The 19,569-nt window shown below is 37.5% G+C and overlaps 1 protein-coding gene across 2 annotated transcripts in view; it reads left to right on the top strand.

Annotated features, from left to right (window-relative positions):
• LOC117325750 overlaps positions 1-18,667 on the top strand; it is a 28,273-nt gene extending 9,606 nt beyond the window's left edge. The window contains exons 11-12 of one of the 2 annotated variants that reach the window (XR_004532373.1): positions 932-1,403; positions 16,318-18,667. Coding sequence is in view for 1 of the 2 variants with exons in the window: in XM_033882190.1 (XP_033738081.1) it covers positions 932-1,150 (219 nt within the window). In the remaining variant the exon portion in view is untranslated. Of the gene's footprint in view, positions 1-931; positions 2,736-16,317 lie in introns of those variants that run through there. The other variant, XM_033882190.1, reaches the window with a different exon arrangement.
• The last annotated feature ends 902 nt before the right edge of the window (positions 18,668-19,569 follow it).

The raw sequence follows: 19,569 nt of genomic DNA, 5'->3' as shown, positions 1-19,569 counted from the left end.
AGTATGTTATCACTATTTCACAGAAAGTACTGAAGGGATCTTTCTCAAATTTCATATGTAGGTTCCCCTTGGTCCCTCATATTGCATTTTGGGACCAATCTGAAAACAACATGGCCAACAGACAGTCATTATCGCTAAATCTCCCCTTGTTTGAAAAGTACTGGAGGGATAATTCCCAATTTACACAGATTAGTAAGAGGTAGGGAAAAATAGAGAGAAGATCAATCTGACATGGAACCTATAAAGATCATTCAATGGTGGGCGCCAAGATCCCTCTGGGATCTCTTGTTTAATTTATTTTGAAAATGAAGTAATAGATTTTTGAAGAACCTTGATTCTGATAGCTTCGTTTTCCAGTAGTTACTGTTACCGATTTATAAAGCACTGATTAGATAATCATTGCTGACCTCCTACCACCCAGTCATCAGAAACTCCACATAATCACCACTCTGTATCATCCAGTCATAAAAAAAATCTGCACCACCCATATTCATCAGAAAATCTCTTCACCACCCATATTTATCAGATAACCCATCTTCACCACCCAGTCATCAGATAACCCATCTTCACCACCCATAGTCATCAAGAAACCCCTCTGCACCACCTGTAGTTATCAGAAAATCTCTGCACCTCCAATAGTCCTCAGAAAGAAACCCTGCATACATCCATCATCACAAAGAAAAAAACTTCTCAGCACTTTAACATGTTTGGGTGTGTTATGCTGAAATCAGATCAGTCTGTCTGTCTGTTTGTCACTAGATGGAAACTTGTCAAGAAATTTCTTCCTACAGTTAATGTAATCTTTTAGCAATTATGTAAGATACTCAGCAATTATAATCATTGTGCATAGTGTTGGCTAAAAGTTGAACTGTTGTCACCATACTTATGTACCATTTGAAAGTTTTCTAAGACAAACATTTTATCCTAATAGGTGTCTTTGGCAAAAACTCCACTGGATGTCCTGGTGTACATATTAACAGCACACGAGGAGCTGGATTTGAGGTTTACAGACTGGTCACTGTGTCGACTGAAAGATTATTGTGGTATAATACAGGAATTCTTACACCAGGCATCTTGTGATAATCTCGACACTATTCCTAAAGAAATCTTCATGGCCACAAACAGTTTTCTTCAAAAATACAACACATAGTTATAAAATCATTTCAAATTTTCATTCAAACTGAATGATGTTCATGCAAAACTTGGATCTATGAGAACTGTTAAAGACGTTGTACTAAAAAGAGTAAGCCCAACACGACAGTTACTCCTTAGCTCCAAATTTTAATGCCGAGAGTCGTTGATATGTTTCGACTTGGGTGATCAGTCGTCATCAGACAGAGCACAGATGCGAATGTGAACAGAAATGCATCTGAATCAGACCTTCATCATACTTGGATATTACAGTAAGTGTTTTTCTCAATTAATTATTTTAAAAACTCCTATGTGTTGTAAAAGTCTCCCTTCTTGTATAAAGGCAGTTGACTAGAATGGGTACCAGAGATATAATATTAAACATGTCATTATGTAGCCTTAATGAATTTACAATTTCTGTGTCACCAAATTATGAGTTGAGATGATTTTAAATAAGAAAAAATCCTACTAGAAAAATGTATGTCTGATAAACATTAATAACAATTTACCAATACATATAAATTAAGACGCTCTTAATCTTACCATTAGTCAAAATAATCCCTAAATGTCAATTATTGTCAGGTTACACTGTACATGAAATAAATATAGAAATTTTGTATTCTTCAACACTTAAGCATTTGTCTTTCTCGCGGAGGTCGAGTGGTTTAGGTGTTCCGACACTTTATCACTAGCCCTCCACCTCTGGGTTGCGAGTTCGAAACATATGTGGGGCAGTTACCAGGTACTGACTGTAGGCCGGGGTTTTTTTTCTGGGTACTCCAAATTTCCCCAACCTCCAAAACCTGGCACGTCCTTAAACATGTAAATGACAACATGTCTTTAATATACATGTAGTTATTCCATTTAACACACATTTTCCATCACATTGTCACATTAACATCTTGTAATCCAGTTATATTTTGACACCCAATTGCACTCAAACATTTGAGTCTGTCCTTAATCCTGGAAGAAGAATGACTGACTGGAATATCCATCAGGAACACACCTATTTGAATGATTCGTATTTGGTATATGACATGACATTGTCTCTCATCTTAAGTTTTATATTATTCAAACATCACGTATATACAAAAATCAACACTGTTTTGCACAAGTTATATGAACCAACAGCAGATTTTTTTTCCCGGAATTTGTTTTTGGCACGGACATTTTTTTGTTTTTGTTTTTTCCAAATAAAAAATGAATGTTGCGAGGGGGTTGGTATTAGATGTGGGCGGCCTGAGAAACAAGAAATCAATTTTATTTGGCCTTATTAGCTCACCTGGTCAGTTAACTTTTCCTTGTTAGCGCTCTCTTGCCTTTATTTATCAATGGATTTTTATGAAACTTGCTTGTTTAAGTTTCCAATAAACAATCTTGTTATGCCAATAGGTGGAAACACAAGCCAAAAACCTGTAATACATGTTAAACATAATTGCCTCTAGTTGTATTGTACAAAATCTTACAGAAATTAAATGAAAATTAGAAAACTTCTTACATTTTCTACACAATGGCCATATATTGCAATAAAAGGGGCTTTACTCTACTAAAAATAATTGCGAAATTCCGTAACAGGAACTCGCTTGAGCTATTGTGGCAAGTGCCATAGAATATTTGTAGCAAGTTTCATAAAAATCCATTGATAATAGTTCTGGAACTTAAATCATTAATGTTGAATGATAGAAGGACCATGTAATATGTTTTTTGCATGCACAAATTTTTCTTGCGTTACTACTGATTTCAATGCGATTTCTATGAAAATACAGTGAGAATATCGCAAAATTGCGCCCTAGAGTGAACCCTGAAAAACCCAGTTTTCTCCATTATACATGAAGTGGGGTTGAGCTCAATCTTGCTTCAATGATCCTGAGATGGTCCTTACCAAGTGTTGTTATTTTTTGGGTCGGTTCGAAATCCATGATAGTGCTATGGCAGCCATCTTGAAAAACATTTTAAACTTCTCCAGTGCCACTGGGGCCATTGGGCTGACAATTGGTAGGGATGTTAAGAAATGATAGCCGACAAAGTGTAGTCATATTTCGGACTCATAAAGTCTTCAATATTGTAGCCACAGCAGCAGTTTTTAGCTCACCTGGACCGAAGGTCCGGTGAGCTTATGTCATGGCGCAGCGTCTGTCGTCCGTCCGTCCGTCCGTCCGTCGTCCGTCAACATTTGCTTCAAATCGCTACTAGTCAAAAAGTTCTTGTTGGATTTTGACCAAATTTGGCCAGAATCATCCTTGGCAGAAGGGGAACAGATTTTGCATAAATGGTGACTCTGACCCCCGAGGGGCCAAAGGGGCGGGGCCCAATAGGGGAAATAGAGGTAACTCCTTTAAATCGCTACTAGTCATAAAGTTATGAAAGGATTTGAACCCATTTTAGTCAGACACATCCTTGGGGGAAGGGGAACAGATTTTGCATAAATGGTGGCTCTGACCCCCAAGGGGCCTGAGGGGCAGGGCCCAATAGGGGAAATAGAGAATTTCCTTTAAATCGCTACTAGTCATAAAGTTATGAATGGATTTGAACCTAATTTAGTCAGAAACATCCTTGGCAGAAGGGGAACAGATTTTGCATAAATGGTAACTCTGACCCTCAAGGGGCCGGAGGGACGGGGCCCAATAGGGGAAATTGAGGCAATACCTTCAAATCGCTACTAGTCATAAAGTTATGAATGGATTTGAACCCAATTTGGTCAGAAACATCCTTGGGGGAAGGGGAACAGATTTTGCATAAATGGTGACTATGACCCCCAAGGGGCCAAATGGGCGGGGCCCAATAGGGGAAATAGAGGTAATTCCTTTAAATCGCTACTAGTCATAAAGTTATGATAGGATTTGAACCCATTTTAGTCAGAGACATTCTTGGGGGAAGGGGAACAGATTTTGCATAAATGGTGGCTCTGACCCCCAAGGGGCCTGAGGGGCGGGGCCCAATAGGGGAAATAGAGAATTTCCTTTAAATCGCTACTAGTCATAAAGTTATGAATGGATTTGAACCTAATTTAGTCAGAAACATCCTTGGCAGAAGGGGAACAGATTTTGCATAAATGGTAACTGTGACCCTCAAGGGGCCAAATGGGCGGGGCCCAATAGGGGAAATAGAGGTAATTCCTTAAAATCGCTACTAGTCATAAAGTTATGAATGGATTTGAACCCATTTTAGTCGGACACATCCTTGGGGGAAGGGGAACAGATTTTGCATAAATGGTGGCTCTGACCCCCAAGGGGCCTGAGGGGCGGGGCCCAATAGGGGAAATAGAGAATTTCCTTTAAATCGCTACTAGTCATAAAGTTATGAATGGATTTGAACCTAATTTAGGCAGAAACATCCTTGGCAGAAGGGGAACAGATTTTGCATAAATGGTAACTCTGACCCTCAAGGGGCCAAATGGGCAGGGCCCAATAGGGGATATTGAGGTGATTCCTTTAAATCGCTACTTATCATAAAGTTATGAATGGATTTCAATTCAATTTGGTCAGAAACATCCTTTGAGGAAGGGGAACAGATTATGCATAAATGGTGACTATGACCCCCAAGGGGCCAAATGGGCGGGGCCCAATAGGGGAAATAGAGGTAATTCCTTTAAATCGCTACTAGTCATAAAGTTATGAATGGATTTTAACCCAATTTGGTCAAAAATATCCTTGGGGGAAAGGGAAACAGATTTTGCATAAATGGTGACTATGACCCCCAAGGGGCCAAATGGGCGGGGCCCAACAGGGGAGATAGAGGTAATGCATTTAAATCGCTACTTATCATAAAGTTATGAATGGATTTTAACCCAATTTGGTCAGAAACATCCATGGGGGAAGGGGAACAGATTTTGCATAAATGGTAACTCTGACCCTCAAGGGGCCAAATGGGCAGGGCCCATTACGGGAAATTGAGGTGATTCCTTTAAATCGCTACTTATCATAAAGCTATGAATGGATTTCAATTCAATTTGGTCAGAAACATCCTTGGGGGAAGGGGAACAGATTTTGCATAAATGGTGACTATGACCCCCAAGGGGCCTGAGGGGCGGGGCCCAACAGGGGAGATAGAGGTAATGCATTTAAATTGCTACTTATCATAAAGTTATGAATGGATTTTAACCCAATTTGGTCAGAAACATCCATGGGGGAAGGAGAACAGATTTTGCATAAATGGTGACTCTGACCCCCTAGGGGCCAAAGGGGCGGGGCCCAATAGGGGAAATAGAGGTAATTCCTTTAAATCGCTACAGTCATAAAGTGATGAATGCATGTCTAAAAACAATTCTTGAGGTCTTTCAGACCTTAGAGAGTCTGGACTTCATTAATCTTTAAAGCAGTTCGGATTCCAATACTATAACCATATATAGCATTGTTAGAGATTTACAAATAAAACAAATTGAATATGAACATTATTTTGACATTTGGTCAAATCCAACCAGGTGAGCGATACAGGCCCCATGGGCCTCTTGTTTAACATGATATCACAATACAGAGGTTAATCTAGACCATTTTTACTACCGAAATTGGGTAGCATTCCCCACTGATGGTGTTTTCCCCTTTGAATAAAAACAAATTCCCCACCAAGAAAAAATGCCATAAAACAGGGGAAAATTCTCCAAAACAGGGGATATCCCCCAAATTTTGATGAAATATGTAAGAATTATAGCAAATAATGGCTGTCAAATGTTAAAATTTAAAGAATAATTCAAGACACTGCCGCCCCTTTAGTTCCCCTAAATTTCATAATGGGTAGTATTCCCCAAATCCTAGATTAGCCCCTGCAATAATGGTTATACGACATGTACAAGTTATCTCCTCTCTTTCAACTCCTTTCTTGACATGTAATATCTCTGATGCCGGCTTTATTAGAAACTTTAAATATTTTTATACCCCCTGTAACAAAGTTAGGGGCGGTATACTGGAACCGGCCTGTCTGTCTGTCTGACCGTCCGTCAATCGTCCCATAATCTTGTCCGAACAACTTCTACTAAATTACTGTTCCGATAACTCCTACCAAGTACTGTTCTGATTTCAACAAAACTTGGCATGTATAATCAGTATAACATGTAGTTGTGCATCCCATTTTTTTTTTGACGATAATGCATTTTTCAAAGTGGCCACCGACTTCTGATTGGTTAAGACTTGTCCAGACAAGCCTCCACTGATTGGTTGAGGTTTGTCCGGACAAGTCCTACTAAAGCACAAAACAGATTTTAACCAAACTTGGCATGCAGTGATGCCCAAATAAAATAAACACAAGTCAATTAACAATGTTTTTAGGAGTGTTTTAAAACTATTTGTTACCGAACCAATGTACAATTACAGTATTGGATGGTATATATTATGTATATTTATAAATTTAAGCTGGTTTTGGATCGATTGATGTCTTAATATTGTCATTCATAAAATGTAATAACTGACTGGATTAGATATGATTACACTCACCAATAGCCTACTCAACTAAAGACGCCCATGGGGGTATTAGTTATCCCTTGGGATACAACTCTAGTTAACCCTTTAAGCCCTGATGATGCATTAATGCATCACCGGGCCGTGGCCGAATGATGCATTAATGCATCACCGTGCCGGGGCCGAATGATGCATTAATGCATCACGGAAGTACATTTTTTTCTGCATTTTTTTGAAGTGATGATACAGCGATTTAAATAATCATAACTGATTCTTACTTGAATGAGATAATGTTTGGCAATAAATAATGAAATTGACAATACGTAACACAACTTTAAATGTCTAAATTTACGTATAACGTCAAACTTGTTTTAAACTTCTGCTCTCGAGAACTTCCGGTCGGATGGGAGCGAGTAAACAACTGATTCCCGAAAAAATATATTACTTATCTAGTTTTTTTGTCCTGTATAATAAAGCTGGAAATGTTCAGGACAGTTTGCAATATGTATTATATTGACGTTTTGTACAAATGGTTAACATATTCGTGAATTAAAAACACAGAAACAACGATACGTTTGATTAATTGAATGAACCACTGGTGCATCACGTTAGCGGCGCGGCAGTGTTTGCCAACTCGCTAGCTTTTATGATCAAATCTCCACCATCTATCAAAGACATCGTTCCAAAACTACTTGCATGGTTTTATATGTATGTTTCATTGTATTTTTGTTGATACTTTATCGGAAAAACAAGCTAATAATTCGGATTTTTAACACAAACAGAAGACCAAGTATTCTAATTTTAGTAACACAGATCATGATCACATGACCATATCTTATCCAAGATGGCTCTATAAACACACATGTGAGTAACGTCGATTGATACGAATTCATCATTTGGTTTATATTTAATTGCGTGATTTTTTAAAAGATTTTGAACTTGTAATTTATATCATTTTTTACATTCTCGTTACAATCATGGAATAGTATTATATCTACCAATAAAGTAGCGATCTTTGTTGTCATGTAGTTATTTTGCGTGCTGTCAAAATCTGAAAATGTCTACGGCTTCGATTATTTTGAGAGAAGGCTACGACATATTCTTACATCAAGGGGAAACACATGACCCACAAGGTCAATGACTCAAGATAAGGAGTCAGTGGATTCTCTGGTATTGTTATTAGATCAGGTATTAATTGATATACTGATAGAGGAGATCGGAATTATATGCTCAACACTGCAAATTCGAAATTGACACAAGTGACAAATCCGGAACAAAACAAAATTGCAAGCAACCTCGGAAGGGCTGCCTTGAAAGGCTGTTAGTGTTGTTAAATGAAAGCTTTCCTGTGTCTTTGTATGGCATTGATTGTGGTTATGAACCTGTCAGTAGAACTTTATGGTAATGAATTGACTACTTCAGATGCAATATTATGGTATTTTTGCTCCTACATGTACTTGCATTTTTTGAATACCCATTTTTTATTGCATTCATACTGAGTTGTACTAATTGTGAATACATGTATCTCAAACTTCATACAACATCCATAAAGGTGCATATGTAATGTTGTCCCAATCACAATTATAGTGCAAAGATAAAATTTATTAACACTCACAATGTATCCACTCATTACAAATAAATCCCTATATTACAATGACATTTTCTGGTGTGTTCATAATTCAGGGTCAAGGCTGGGGACATGTATACCTGGATGACTCTTATTCACAAGACTTACTAACATCACTTTGAATGAGAACACCAATGACTGTTGTACAGTAAGGTCTATAGTAATTAAGGTCCAACTGCCATGATCTACTAAGGGATATCATGCAGAAAAGGCCAGATGATCATGATTTTGTCCAAAAAAGGCCCATTGGTATCTGTTGTATGGAAAGACAACTACTTTTCATATCGAACCTGCCACAGAGGTATAAACAGACTAACAGATTATTAAATAAGAAGATGACAAGTTTGCCAGGGAAATATATCTTGCCCAGAACTAATAACAGACTACATTTCCCATATTGGTGGTGTAAACAAGGCAGATCAAAACCTGCAGTATTTAATTAATCATAAAAGCTGAACTCTTATCAGGTATTCCTTCAATGTACCAACAACCTTCCTGGACAGGGCAAGCAATAGTTGTCATTCCTGCAGTTTACACAAAGCATCATATGGGGACTGGTTGATAAATTCACCTCAAGAAAGGATCGTCTGACCCTACTTGGGACAAGTTTGCATCTCGGTCATGGTATCATGTTTGTTACATGTGTTGCACAAAGGGACAGCAGGATAAATCAGTCAATCTTTTTGCTGGACATTTCATTTTTCTGGCAGTATTAATTTGCTTGAACTACTAAGTTGCAAGCAATGAATATCATTTACTATACCTCATTATGAAAATTAAAAAATAATGAAAACAAGAAAAACAAATTAAAAGAAAGGAAGAAAAATTGAAGAAAAAAAAAACAAAAGAAAAAAAAGCCTTACGAAAATGCGTTTTTGTTATATCGCATCAAAATAAAATAAAAAATCATGTAGATCTATTTGAAAACACAACTTGTTAAAAAAAATGGAAAAGTTAAAAAAAAAAAAAAAAGCTGCCCTTTCATGCTTGCAAGTGACTACCCATCCTTGATGCAAGCGTTTAACACTTAATTCACTGTGTTGTTCATTGTATTGTTTTCATTTTCCCTCATTTATATTAAATATTAGAAGAGCTCATTCAAACTGTATTTTGCTTCCTAAGTTTTCGTTGCGGCGAGAGTTATCCTTCTAAGTTCTTGATGTTGGAAGCGCGTCGTCAAAATGGCGGCTAACAACCAAAATCGAGAATTTGCTGTTGGTACTGCATGCTACCGCTGACTGTTCAGAGCGGTTTCCAAAAACAATTTCCAATCGTTAGATTTGTAAATCTCGTTTTTAAAAGTATAATATGATACTTGATTCCATGACGAATGTACGTTTTGATCGCGCTGCAAAACGAAAGTACACATTCCCAAATTTGGAATCGTGTTCTCCGCTAGAATTATACGCAAGGTAGGCAAGTCACAAGCCAATTTTTTGTTTTCGACTGTATTTTTCACACGTTTTAAATCTATAAGATATTCTCGATAATCCTGTTTACTGATGTGCGTCTGTATCATCAATTCTGCAATGCATTTCTCTCAAAAATGTGCTTTTAAAAATAAATGTCAAATTGAACGTCAATAATCATAAATTGATTCAGGCCAGGAAAAGCCACGTGCATATTTTCTTAGGGCCACAATACCCATCATGCAATTTATTTAGTGACGAAAGTGTTAAAATAGTCTTTAAATTTAGAAATATTAAGTCATTAGGTCTTTTCTGATAATTTCTAGTTTAAGTTTTTTCTGTTTAATTGATGCTATAAAACATTACTACTTTTAGGAACAGTTGTTGTTGCTTGAGCATAATTAAGTAAAACAAAACTTGGAAAGTGATACTAACCATCAAAGTAGCAATCTTTATAGCCAATTTGATATATTTTGCTTTACAAAAGAATCTTGTTAAAGAACTGAAATTCATCTGTTAAAAAAGTCGGCAATGTCATGTTTGTTTTCTAATAAGGAAACCGATATATCCGGGCATATAATCCAGAAATGATTATTTTATTGTCTATTTTATTCAATTTCTTTTTTTTCTAAACTCCAAACTAAGGTAAATGAATTTGAAATTAAATTAAACTTTTGCATTAAGAGGAAATGGCTAAACTGAAGTTCTTTATATCATAATGAAATTTTTTATTTTGCAATTTTTTCATTTATTTTTGTAGAGGCCTATAGGCCTATGTATATATATATTAAGTTTTCTGAGTTCCTATACAGCTAATTATAATACTGTAAAATCTTGGAAAAAAATAAAATTTGTCTTAATTTGCATTGGAAATAATTCAAACTTGGTTAAAATTATCAGTATGGGATAGCATTTTGATGATATGAACATATTGGCCCCAACTGGCCCCAGGGGCCTGAGGAACGAGGCCCAAAACTTTAAACTTTAAAAAGAAATCTTTTTAAGATCCAGATATATGGTAGAATCAAATACTTCTCATGGGTAGAAAGGTCTTTAGATGCTTTACCAAAATTGTGAACTTCATGACCCTGGGTGTTGTTTTCTCCTGGGGAGGGGGTAAAGTTTATTATAGTTTATAATATACATGTACATGTATATAGAAATAGTATTCATAGTATTAGAAATGGTATAAGAAAACATCTCTTTATGTCTTTGGGGGTTATCCATCATACGTAATTTTTTACCAAATTTATATTTAAAGCAAAATTGCAAACTTTGATAAATGACATCCCTTGGGTCCTCTTATCATATCTTCCCAATTTCAGATTGATAAAGTCAAAATTAAAGATTTTTGGTAGGGGGGGTACTTTTTATGCAGAAGAGTAAAAAGTATCCGGGGGTGGGGAATTTGCGAATTGTCTTTTATATGCATTTGAAGGTTTCCTATGTTGATCCTTAGTCATATTTGGAAGTTTAAGCAAAAAAATTTTTTTTTCATTTTTTTGGCCCTGGGGTGGGGATTTGGTGAGGTGGGGTGAGAAACATTAAAAATGACATCCCTTGGGTCCTCTTAACATATCTTCCCAATATCAGATTGATAAAGTCAAAATTAAAGATTTTTGGTAGGGGGGTACTTTTTATGCAGGAGAATAAAAAGTATCCGGGGGGTACATTTTATGCAGAAGAATAAAAAGTATCCGGGGGGTGGGGAATTTGCGAATTGTCTTTTATATGCATTTGAAGGTTTCCTATGTTGATCCTTAGTCATATTTGGAAGTTTAAGCAAAAATTTTTTTTTTCATTTTTTTGGCCCTGGGGTGGGGATTTGGTGGGATGGGGTGAGAAACATTGAAAATGACATCCCTTGGGTCCTCTTATCATATCTTCCCAATTTCAGATTGATAAAGTCAAAATTAAAGATTTTTGGTAGGGGGGTACTTTTTATGCAAGGGGGGGTACGTTTTGGTAGGGGTATAAAAAGTATCCGGTTACTTTTTATGCAGAATAAAAAGTATCCGGATACTTATTATGCAGGAGGTACATATTATGCATGACACCGGATAATGACTTTTAATTATATATATAAAGCCCTTGTATTCAGTCTTTGAAACGCTTTGAAGCATTCAAATTAAATGTAATCGTTCAAACAACCAAGATTTACCGGCTAAACAAACCAAGATTTACCGGCTAGTACTTACGGAGATTCACAACTTTGACAAGTATGGAAGTTTCTGGAAACATCAGACTTTAAAAGCTACCAGTTATAGGAACCAACCATGTGAAAATTGGGTATGTTAAATCGAGTGTGTGATTCCTTTATGCGCAGTTGATTTTTTAACTTGTGGTGTATCATATTTATTGAGGTGCCTTGTTTCAAACTCTTGCAAAATTCACTCAATTTGTCAAATATTGTTGATCACCATGGTTTCAGTATGTTTTGTTGAACTCCAGAATATTGAATGGGGGGGGGGGGGTATAAAGTAATTATTTCTCTTAATACACTTTCATACACTTAACACCTACTGAATGAATGTATGTGACGAGCTGACTTGCGTACCTGTGCTAGCATGATTGTAGACTATACTTACCATTGTATGCATATTATACTCATATTTATATTTATATCATATTTGCTCCTTTACAACATTAGTGTCAGCAGTAAAGAGTTTTTTTACATTTATATTGGCAGTGCTTTTAAATGATACACTGAGTGGTAGATTATATGATACACTGAGTGGTAGCTATGTATAGTCACGTGAGGAGGAGGGGGTGGCGGAGAGGTGGAATTGTCAGTCCCAGGCCTGACTGCCAGATTTCAGCCTTGCATAGTCAGGCTCATGAATAAATGAAAGCATGCAGTGTCCGGTTGGCGGAGGAGAAGGTGTTTAAACTAATGAAACTTGGCTTGGCCGAGTCAGTAGCTGGTTATAATCGCAATATAACCTGCCCATGCCTTGATGTTTACTGTCAGCATTGGGCATCTGATGAGAACCAGTTGTTTGGAGCCTATGCAGTGGCTGAGCAAAATGACGCGCCTGAGTTATGAGGTGGGGGGAGTAGGTAATATCACAGCAGTTGTGGCTATAAGAGTTTAACTTGTGGTCCATGTTGGTATGACTATTCTAAGGTGTTTAACTCAACGGATAGTTGGTTTTTGCGGTAATCTGTATGCCATCATTTGCGTCTTTGGTGGAGTTCCCAATGACTGTTTCAGGGCCGCCTTCATGGTTAAAGATGTTTGGACTATGTTCCGTTTTCTAATTGGTGACACAGTTGGTCAAGAAAGCCGTAAAGTTACTTTGTTCCTTAATTGAATTGACTTTGGAGTTTGAACAGTTCTGCTAGCAGCAGCCGTCTTTCAGTCTTCCAACTGAACAATCCGGGGTACATTTGTTTGATGATTGGAGAAGGAAAGGTAACCCTGCTGTCGTTGTCTATGACTGGTGGACAGAGAGCAGTAGCACATCTTCCTGGTCCCTGGGTAGGATATGGTTTGATAGTCCTGCATTGTTTCAATGGGCATGCATTTGGCTGTCTTTGTTGAAGTGTCCATTGTAGGGGCTGTGTGTTGTTACCGGCTCCTTGTGCAACAGGTCATTTGTGTAGTGGCATTGTTCACTATGGCCGTGGATGGTGAGAGTATGCACTATGGAATGAAAGCAATGACACATCAACCAAGGTGAATCCCCTTGAAAGAATCGTTTCTCATCACTAGTCTAGTGTAATGTCAGGAACCGCCATGGTAACAGCAATGGCCACCATGCGCGGCTTCAGAGATGCAGGTCCCGTGATGACCTTGAGATTGTCTGGTGTGTGGTGGACACTGTCTGTTGTGGAGAAGGTATGACAGACTTGCATGGTGGCAACAGTTGTGATGGAGATAGCTCCTCCCACCTCATGGAACAGGTGACTGTTGTTTCCAAGGTTGTATCAATAGCAATCTATGTTCTCTGGGATGGCAGGTCTGTTGATGCCGAAATCCATACCCAGCAATTCGGGTATGGGGTCCATAGGATTTCCGTGACTCTTCTGATTCTGGAGGATGCTAGAGGACAGGACAATGCCATTGGAGATGGCTCACCTTAACCATTGACAACCAGTTGCAAGCAGGAGAGTTACATTGGCATCGTTGACGTAGTTGACATAATCAGCTGGTGGCGCAGAGTCATGGCTGATGTTATTGGCGAATCCTCAGTTCCTGCTGCGGGAGAGAGTTTTAAATTTCTGATGTCATACAAGAAGTTGGGAGTTGACCTGATTACTCTGGTTTAGCTGCAGTTGTAATTTATTGACTAGAGCACATTTCAACACCAAAACCGAGAGGAATATACTTGATGAGCTGACTTGTGTGTTTTTGTCAGCCTGTCCTGATAGTAGTATATAGACATATTTGTGTACCTGCGCTAGCGTAATAGTAGACTAAATTTGGCATATTATAGTCGTGTATATATATATCGTCTTCAGTTGTCCTTCACAACAGTACTTGAAATTGTACATATGATACACTGGTCATCTGATATAATTAAATCCAGTACTGGTGGTGAAGGCAGTCAAATTGTGCAGATGTAGAATAATGTGGATGTTTCATGATGTTGACAAATGTAAGAGCTTATATGATTATCTATGATGATGTAAATAAAAAAAAAACAAAAAAACAACAATAATTAATACCACAGTATGTTTGGGGCATGGGTTCACCTAAATTAGGCAGTGTGTTGCATGCCAAAAGTAGGTCACTCAAACCCACATTGTGACCTTTGAACTACATCAAAGCCCATGCACACGAAAAAAACAACAAGATACCTTCTTCCATGTATGTTTGTAATGCTTTAGATATATAGTTTCCATTCAATATGATCCTGATACAACTGTATGCACATTTAGGTATATATATATATTTTAAGGTCATCTGACCCAAAGGGTCAGGATGACCTATAGTCATCATGTTTCGTCCGTCGTCGTGCGCCGTCTGCCTTCCGCCGTGCGTAAACTTTTCACATTTCAAACTTCTTCTCAAGTTCCACCAGTGGGATTGAGCTGAAACTTGCCTGAAATGATGCTGGGATGGTCCTGAGGAAGTGTTGTTATTTTTCAGGTCGGTCAGAAATCCAAGATGGCCGCCACGGCAACCATCTTGAAAAACACATTTTAAACTTCTTCTCCAGTTCCACTCATGCCATTGAGCTGGAAATTGGTGAGGATGTTAAGGAAGGAGAGCCAATAAAGTGTTGTTAGTTTTCGGCTTCATAAAAACTTTGACATGGCAGCCACGGCAGCCATTTTGTAACATGATTGCACCATCATGGTTCTTCTGAACAACACCTATTGAAAACTTCTTCTCAAATACCATCAGTGGGATTCAGCTCTAACTTACCAGAAATGATCCTGAGATGGTCATGACCAAGTGTTGTTATTTTTCAGGTCGGTCAGAAATTCAAGATGGCCGCCATGGCAGCCATCTTGAAAAACACATTTTAAACTTCTTCTCCAGTTCAACTGGTGCCATTGAGCTGGAAATTCGTGAGGATATTAAGGAAGGAGAGGCAACAAATTGTCATTATTTTTCGGCCCCGTAAAAACTTCGACATGGCAGCCATGGTGGCTATTTTGTAACATGATTGCGCAATCATGGTTCTTCCTTAACTACACCTATTGAAAACTTCTTCTCAAATTCCACCAGTGTGATTCTGCTCTTACTTACCAGAAATGATCCCGAGATGGTCCTGGCCAAGTGTTGTTATTTATCGGGTCAGTCAGAAATCCAAGATGGCCACCATGGCAGCCATCTTGAAAAACACATTTTAAACTTCTTCCCCAGTTCCACTGGTGCCATTGAGCTGGAAATTGGTGTGGATGTTAAGGAAGGAGAGCCAACAAAGTGTTTTTATTTTTCGGCCTCGTAAAAACTTTGACATGGCAGCCACAGCGGCCATTTTGTAACATGATTGCGCAATCATGGTTCTTCTTTAACAACACCTATTTAAAACTTCTTCTCAAAGTCCATCAGTGGGATTTAGCTCTAACTTACCAGAAATGATCCTGAGATGGTCTTGACCAAGTGTTGTTATTTTTCAGGTCGGTCAGAAATCCAAGATGGCCGCCATGGCCAACAGTGCCACTTTACTCGCTACAGAGAATGCATACTACAATAGTATAAGGGTCTTTAATTTTGAGTCAGATGACCGTTAAGGCCCATGGGCCTCTTGTTTTAAATACAATTTACTGGATTCGGGTATCAAGTATTTCTAATTCAGGAAGCAGTATCAACATAATACATTTAAATTGCTAAAATACCAAATTTAGATAAGTTATATTATCAGTTCAAAAAGCACAGTTGATTTTACACCCTAGAATCAGCAATATGATTGATCAAATTAGTCACATTGCCTTTTTGAATTTTTCCTATTTTTCGCTAAATACCCATCAGATTTCTTTATCATCTGTGAATTCTTGGCATATAACTTTTCATTTGGTGGGAGACGTAATTTGCTGAATTGTCTTTCTATCATTGTTAAATGTTTGATGTGTTTCTTCTGATTATTGTTAATTATATTACACCAAAGCATTTCCCCATCGTTTGCTCTTAATACATGTACATGTCATCATTATCTGAATTGATGCTAGCGAGCTGGTAAGAGTGTAATTTAGTCGACCAGCTTTCATTAGCACTGAGCAGCACATTTTCGTTTACAAAGTCATCTGACCCTTGATATATTTTATGAACAGATTATGGTAACTTTGTTTTGTATTATAATTACAGGCTACCTGACAGTCAGACATGATGCATTTATCAAGAAGCGTAGACCAGGCACCAATTGTATCACCATGGCAGATCAAGGCACATAAATCTGACTTGTACTCCAGGATCAGTCCCAGTGAAAATAAAAGACTTCGATTTGGTGATGTACTGCATATCATTGAAATCGTGCCACATACATATACCACTTACAAATTGGTTGGTATTCCAGAGGACATCAATGAAATTTCAGTACACGTTTTGAAAGAAAGTGGACAAGATTTGAGGAGAAAAGATGACATTGGCCATGCAGTATTGGTAACAACAAAAAAAACTGCAGAGCAAGAATACTTTGTTGAATTGTTTGACAGTACAAATAAACCTATTTCAGACTCTGTCAGAAGACAGTTAGTTGATATGTTACCTTCTGGAAGCCATGTCACTGTGCACCATGTTCCAGTACAGAACCAGGGACAAACCAATGACACTGACTGTGGGTATTTTGTACTGGCATTTATAACTCATATATGCCTGGGCTTGAGAGAGGAACTAGATACAATTGTGTTTGATGTCAGTCAAATGCGAAGACATCTTACAGAATGTTGTAGGAATGATTCTTTGATTGAATTCCCATCAGTATGGGAGAAAAACAACCAGAAACTTAGAGAGACTGGAAGGAAATCAATCAATGATTACTCTTGGTAGAGGAATGTCTGTGATCTAAAACTTGGAAGATAGGAAGTTGACAGTGGACAGACCACAGATTATTTCAATGGGCAAGTGAGCTCAGGCTACATATTTTGCATAAATAGCACTTTTTCCAATTTTCATATTAGATATTTAATATACACAAAACATAGACAACACTAAACATAGCTTTCATTCTTCATACACACTCATTCATTCATATCTATCACCTTCTTTCAACATGCCTTCAAACAAATTACAATCATCAACACTTATCGCCATCCTCAAAATAATCATGATCATCATCAAAATAATTCTAATCATCATCATCATCATCATCCTCATCATCAATAGTCATCATCGTCATCATCATAGTCATCCTCATCATCACAATCATTGTCATCATCACAATCATCATCGTCATCATCATCATCATCATCGTCATCATCACAATAATTGGTGACTTGACCCCAAGGGGCGGGGGGACCAAAGGGCACTTTTTTTTTTTTTTTTTTTTCTAAATTCTTCTTCTATAAGAATGAAAGAAATTGGTTTGAAGCCTCCTTTGGTGAAGGGGAACCAATTTTTGCCTGCCCCAAAGCACCTGAAAGTGGGGCCCAATAGAGGAAATACAGTGCAACTTCTGAAAACTGGGCCAGTCAACCGTGAAACAACACACGGGACCTGTGATTTGTACGGGTATCCAATATATACCCCAAGGGAGCATTATGACGGTAAGCCTAGTGTATAATCAACACAACAATTATGAAACAATGCCACACTTCATTGAAGCACGGTGGTTTGTTATGTCATTGTTTATCTTCTCAATGCAAGTAGAGCTAGAAGCCTGAGTTTTGCATCTAATTTAAATGTGGTCCAAAGGGGGTTGTTTTTGCATGGTCGTAAATGAAGCCTGTGTCCGATGTTTTTTAAGACAATACCGATGTTAAAAATATGACCAGTACCAACTGATAAATAAACAATTAAATATTAATATTTAATTGCATTTATGTTAAGTGCTTGTGATTGTTGTATATTATGTATATTAACCTTATATGGTAATTTGACATCACATGACCAGAGCAGAGACGTCACTTTAGCGTCAGCCAGAAAAGGGAGTCAAAGGCCAAAGGTAAATGTGTTTTATTTGCATTCCCACCTCCTACCCCATCACCGCTATGGTTGTTTGGCCTTTGCATTCTCTTTTCTTACAGTTGACAATTTACTTTTAGAAATCCTGTAAGACGTGTTCATTTTATTTACTTGTTGAGAAATCTTTGTAAGATTTCAATCATTGATTCTTTTTTACTGTTGCGAAATCTTTGTAGATTTCATTCATGTATATATTGTAGAATTATGAGGATATCTGTTTCATTTGGTTAGGCAATCTTGGTAGGATTTTGTTCATTGTAAGATTGTTTTTCAAACTTATGTTTAATTTTAATGTTTTTCTATATTGCATTTACTGCTTTATTCAATTTAGTATGTACATGTCCATACACACCTCAAGTGGTATTCGGTTATAATTGAGTGAGTAAACACTTACCAGCTGGCCTAGAGCACGGATAAATCCTACCTCCCTCTTCCCTAGAAAGGGGAGAGGTTGGGGCAGCCCGCTCGCAGCACACTTGAGGTGTTACATGTTAAGTTTTGTACAATTTTTAGGTTTGGGCTGATTTTCCCCCTCACCTACACTAGTCATATATAGAAAGTTATCCTGATTAGGATAAACCGTGTTATGTAATGTTAATTTTCATTACATAAGGTTATGTAATTAAATATTTCGTGTCGTTTTAATAAACGGCCATTTCAATCTATCAAAGTGTTTCTGTTCTTTGTGACTATTGGACAAGCTTGCAGTTTGACTGAAAGCGCAGTGTGGTAAAACAAGCAGCTGAGCATAAATAAACAATTAAATATTAATATTTAATTGCATTTATGTTAAGTGCTTGTGATTGTTGTATATTATGTATATTAACCTTATATGGTAATTTGACATCACATGACCAGAGCAGAGACGTCACTTTAGCGTCAGCCAGAAAAGGGAGTCAAAGGCCAAAGGTAAATGTGTTTTATTTGCATTCCCACCTCCTACCCCATCACCGCTATGGTTGTTTGGCCTTTGCATTCTCTTTTCTTACAGTTGACAATTTACTTTTAGAAATCCTGTAAGACGTGTTCATTTTATTTACTTGTTGAGAAATCTTTGTAAGATTTCAATCATTGATTCTTTTTTACTGTTGCGAAATCTTTGTAGATTTCATTCATGTATATATTGTAGAATTATGAGGATATCTGTTTCATTTGGTTAGGCAATCTTGGTAGGATTTTGTTCATTTTAAGATTGTTTTTCAAACTTATGTTTAATTTTAATGTTTTTCTATATTGCATTTACTGCTTTATTCAATTTAGTATGTACATGTCCATACACACCTCAAGTGGTATTCGGTTATAATTGAGTGAGTAAACACTTACCAGCTGGCCTAGAGCACGGATAAATCCTACCTCCCTCTTCCCTAGAAAGGGGAGAGGTTGGGGCAGCCCGCTCGCAGCACACTTGAGGTGTTACATGTTAAGTTTTGTACAATT

The sequence above is a fragment of the Pecten maximus genome, chromosome 4 (genome assembly GCF_902652985.1).
Source record: "Pecten maximus chromosome 4, xPecMax1.1, whole genome shotgun sequence".
Lineage (NCBI taxonomy): Eukaryota > Metazoa > Mollusca > Bivalvia > Pectinida > Pectinidae > Pecten > Pecten maximus.
The sequence above is the reverse complement of the archived record's forward strand: the minus strand, read 5'-3'. Positions and strand labels throughout refer to the sequence as shown.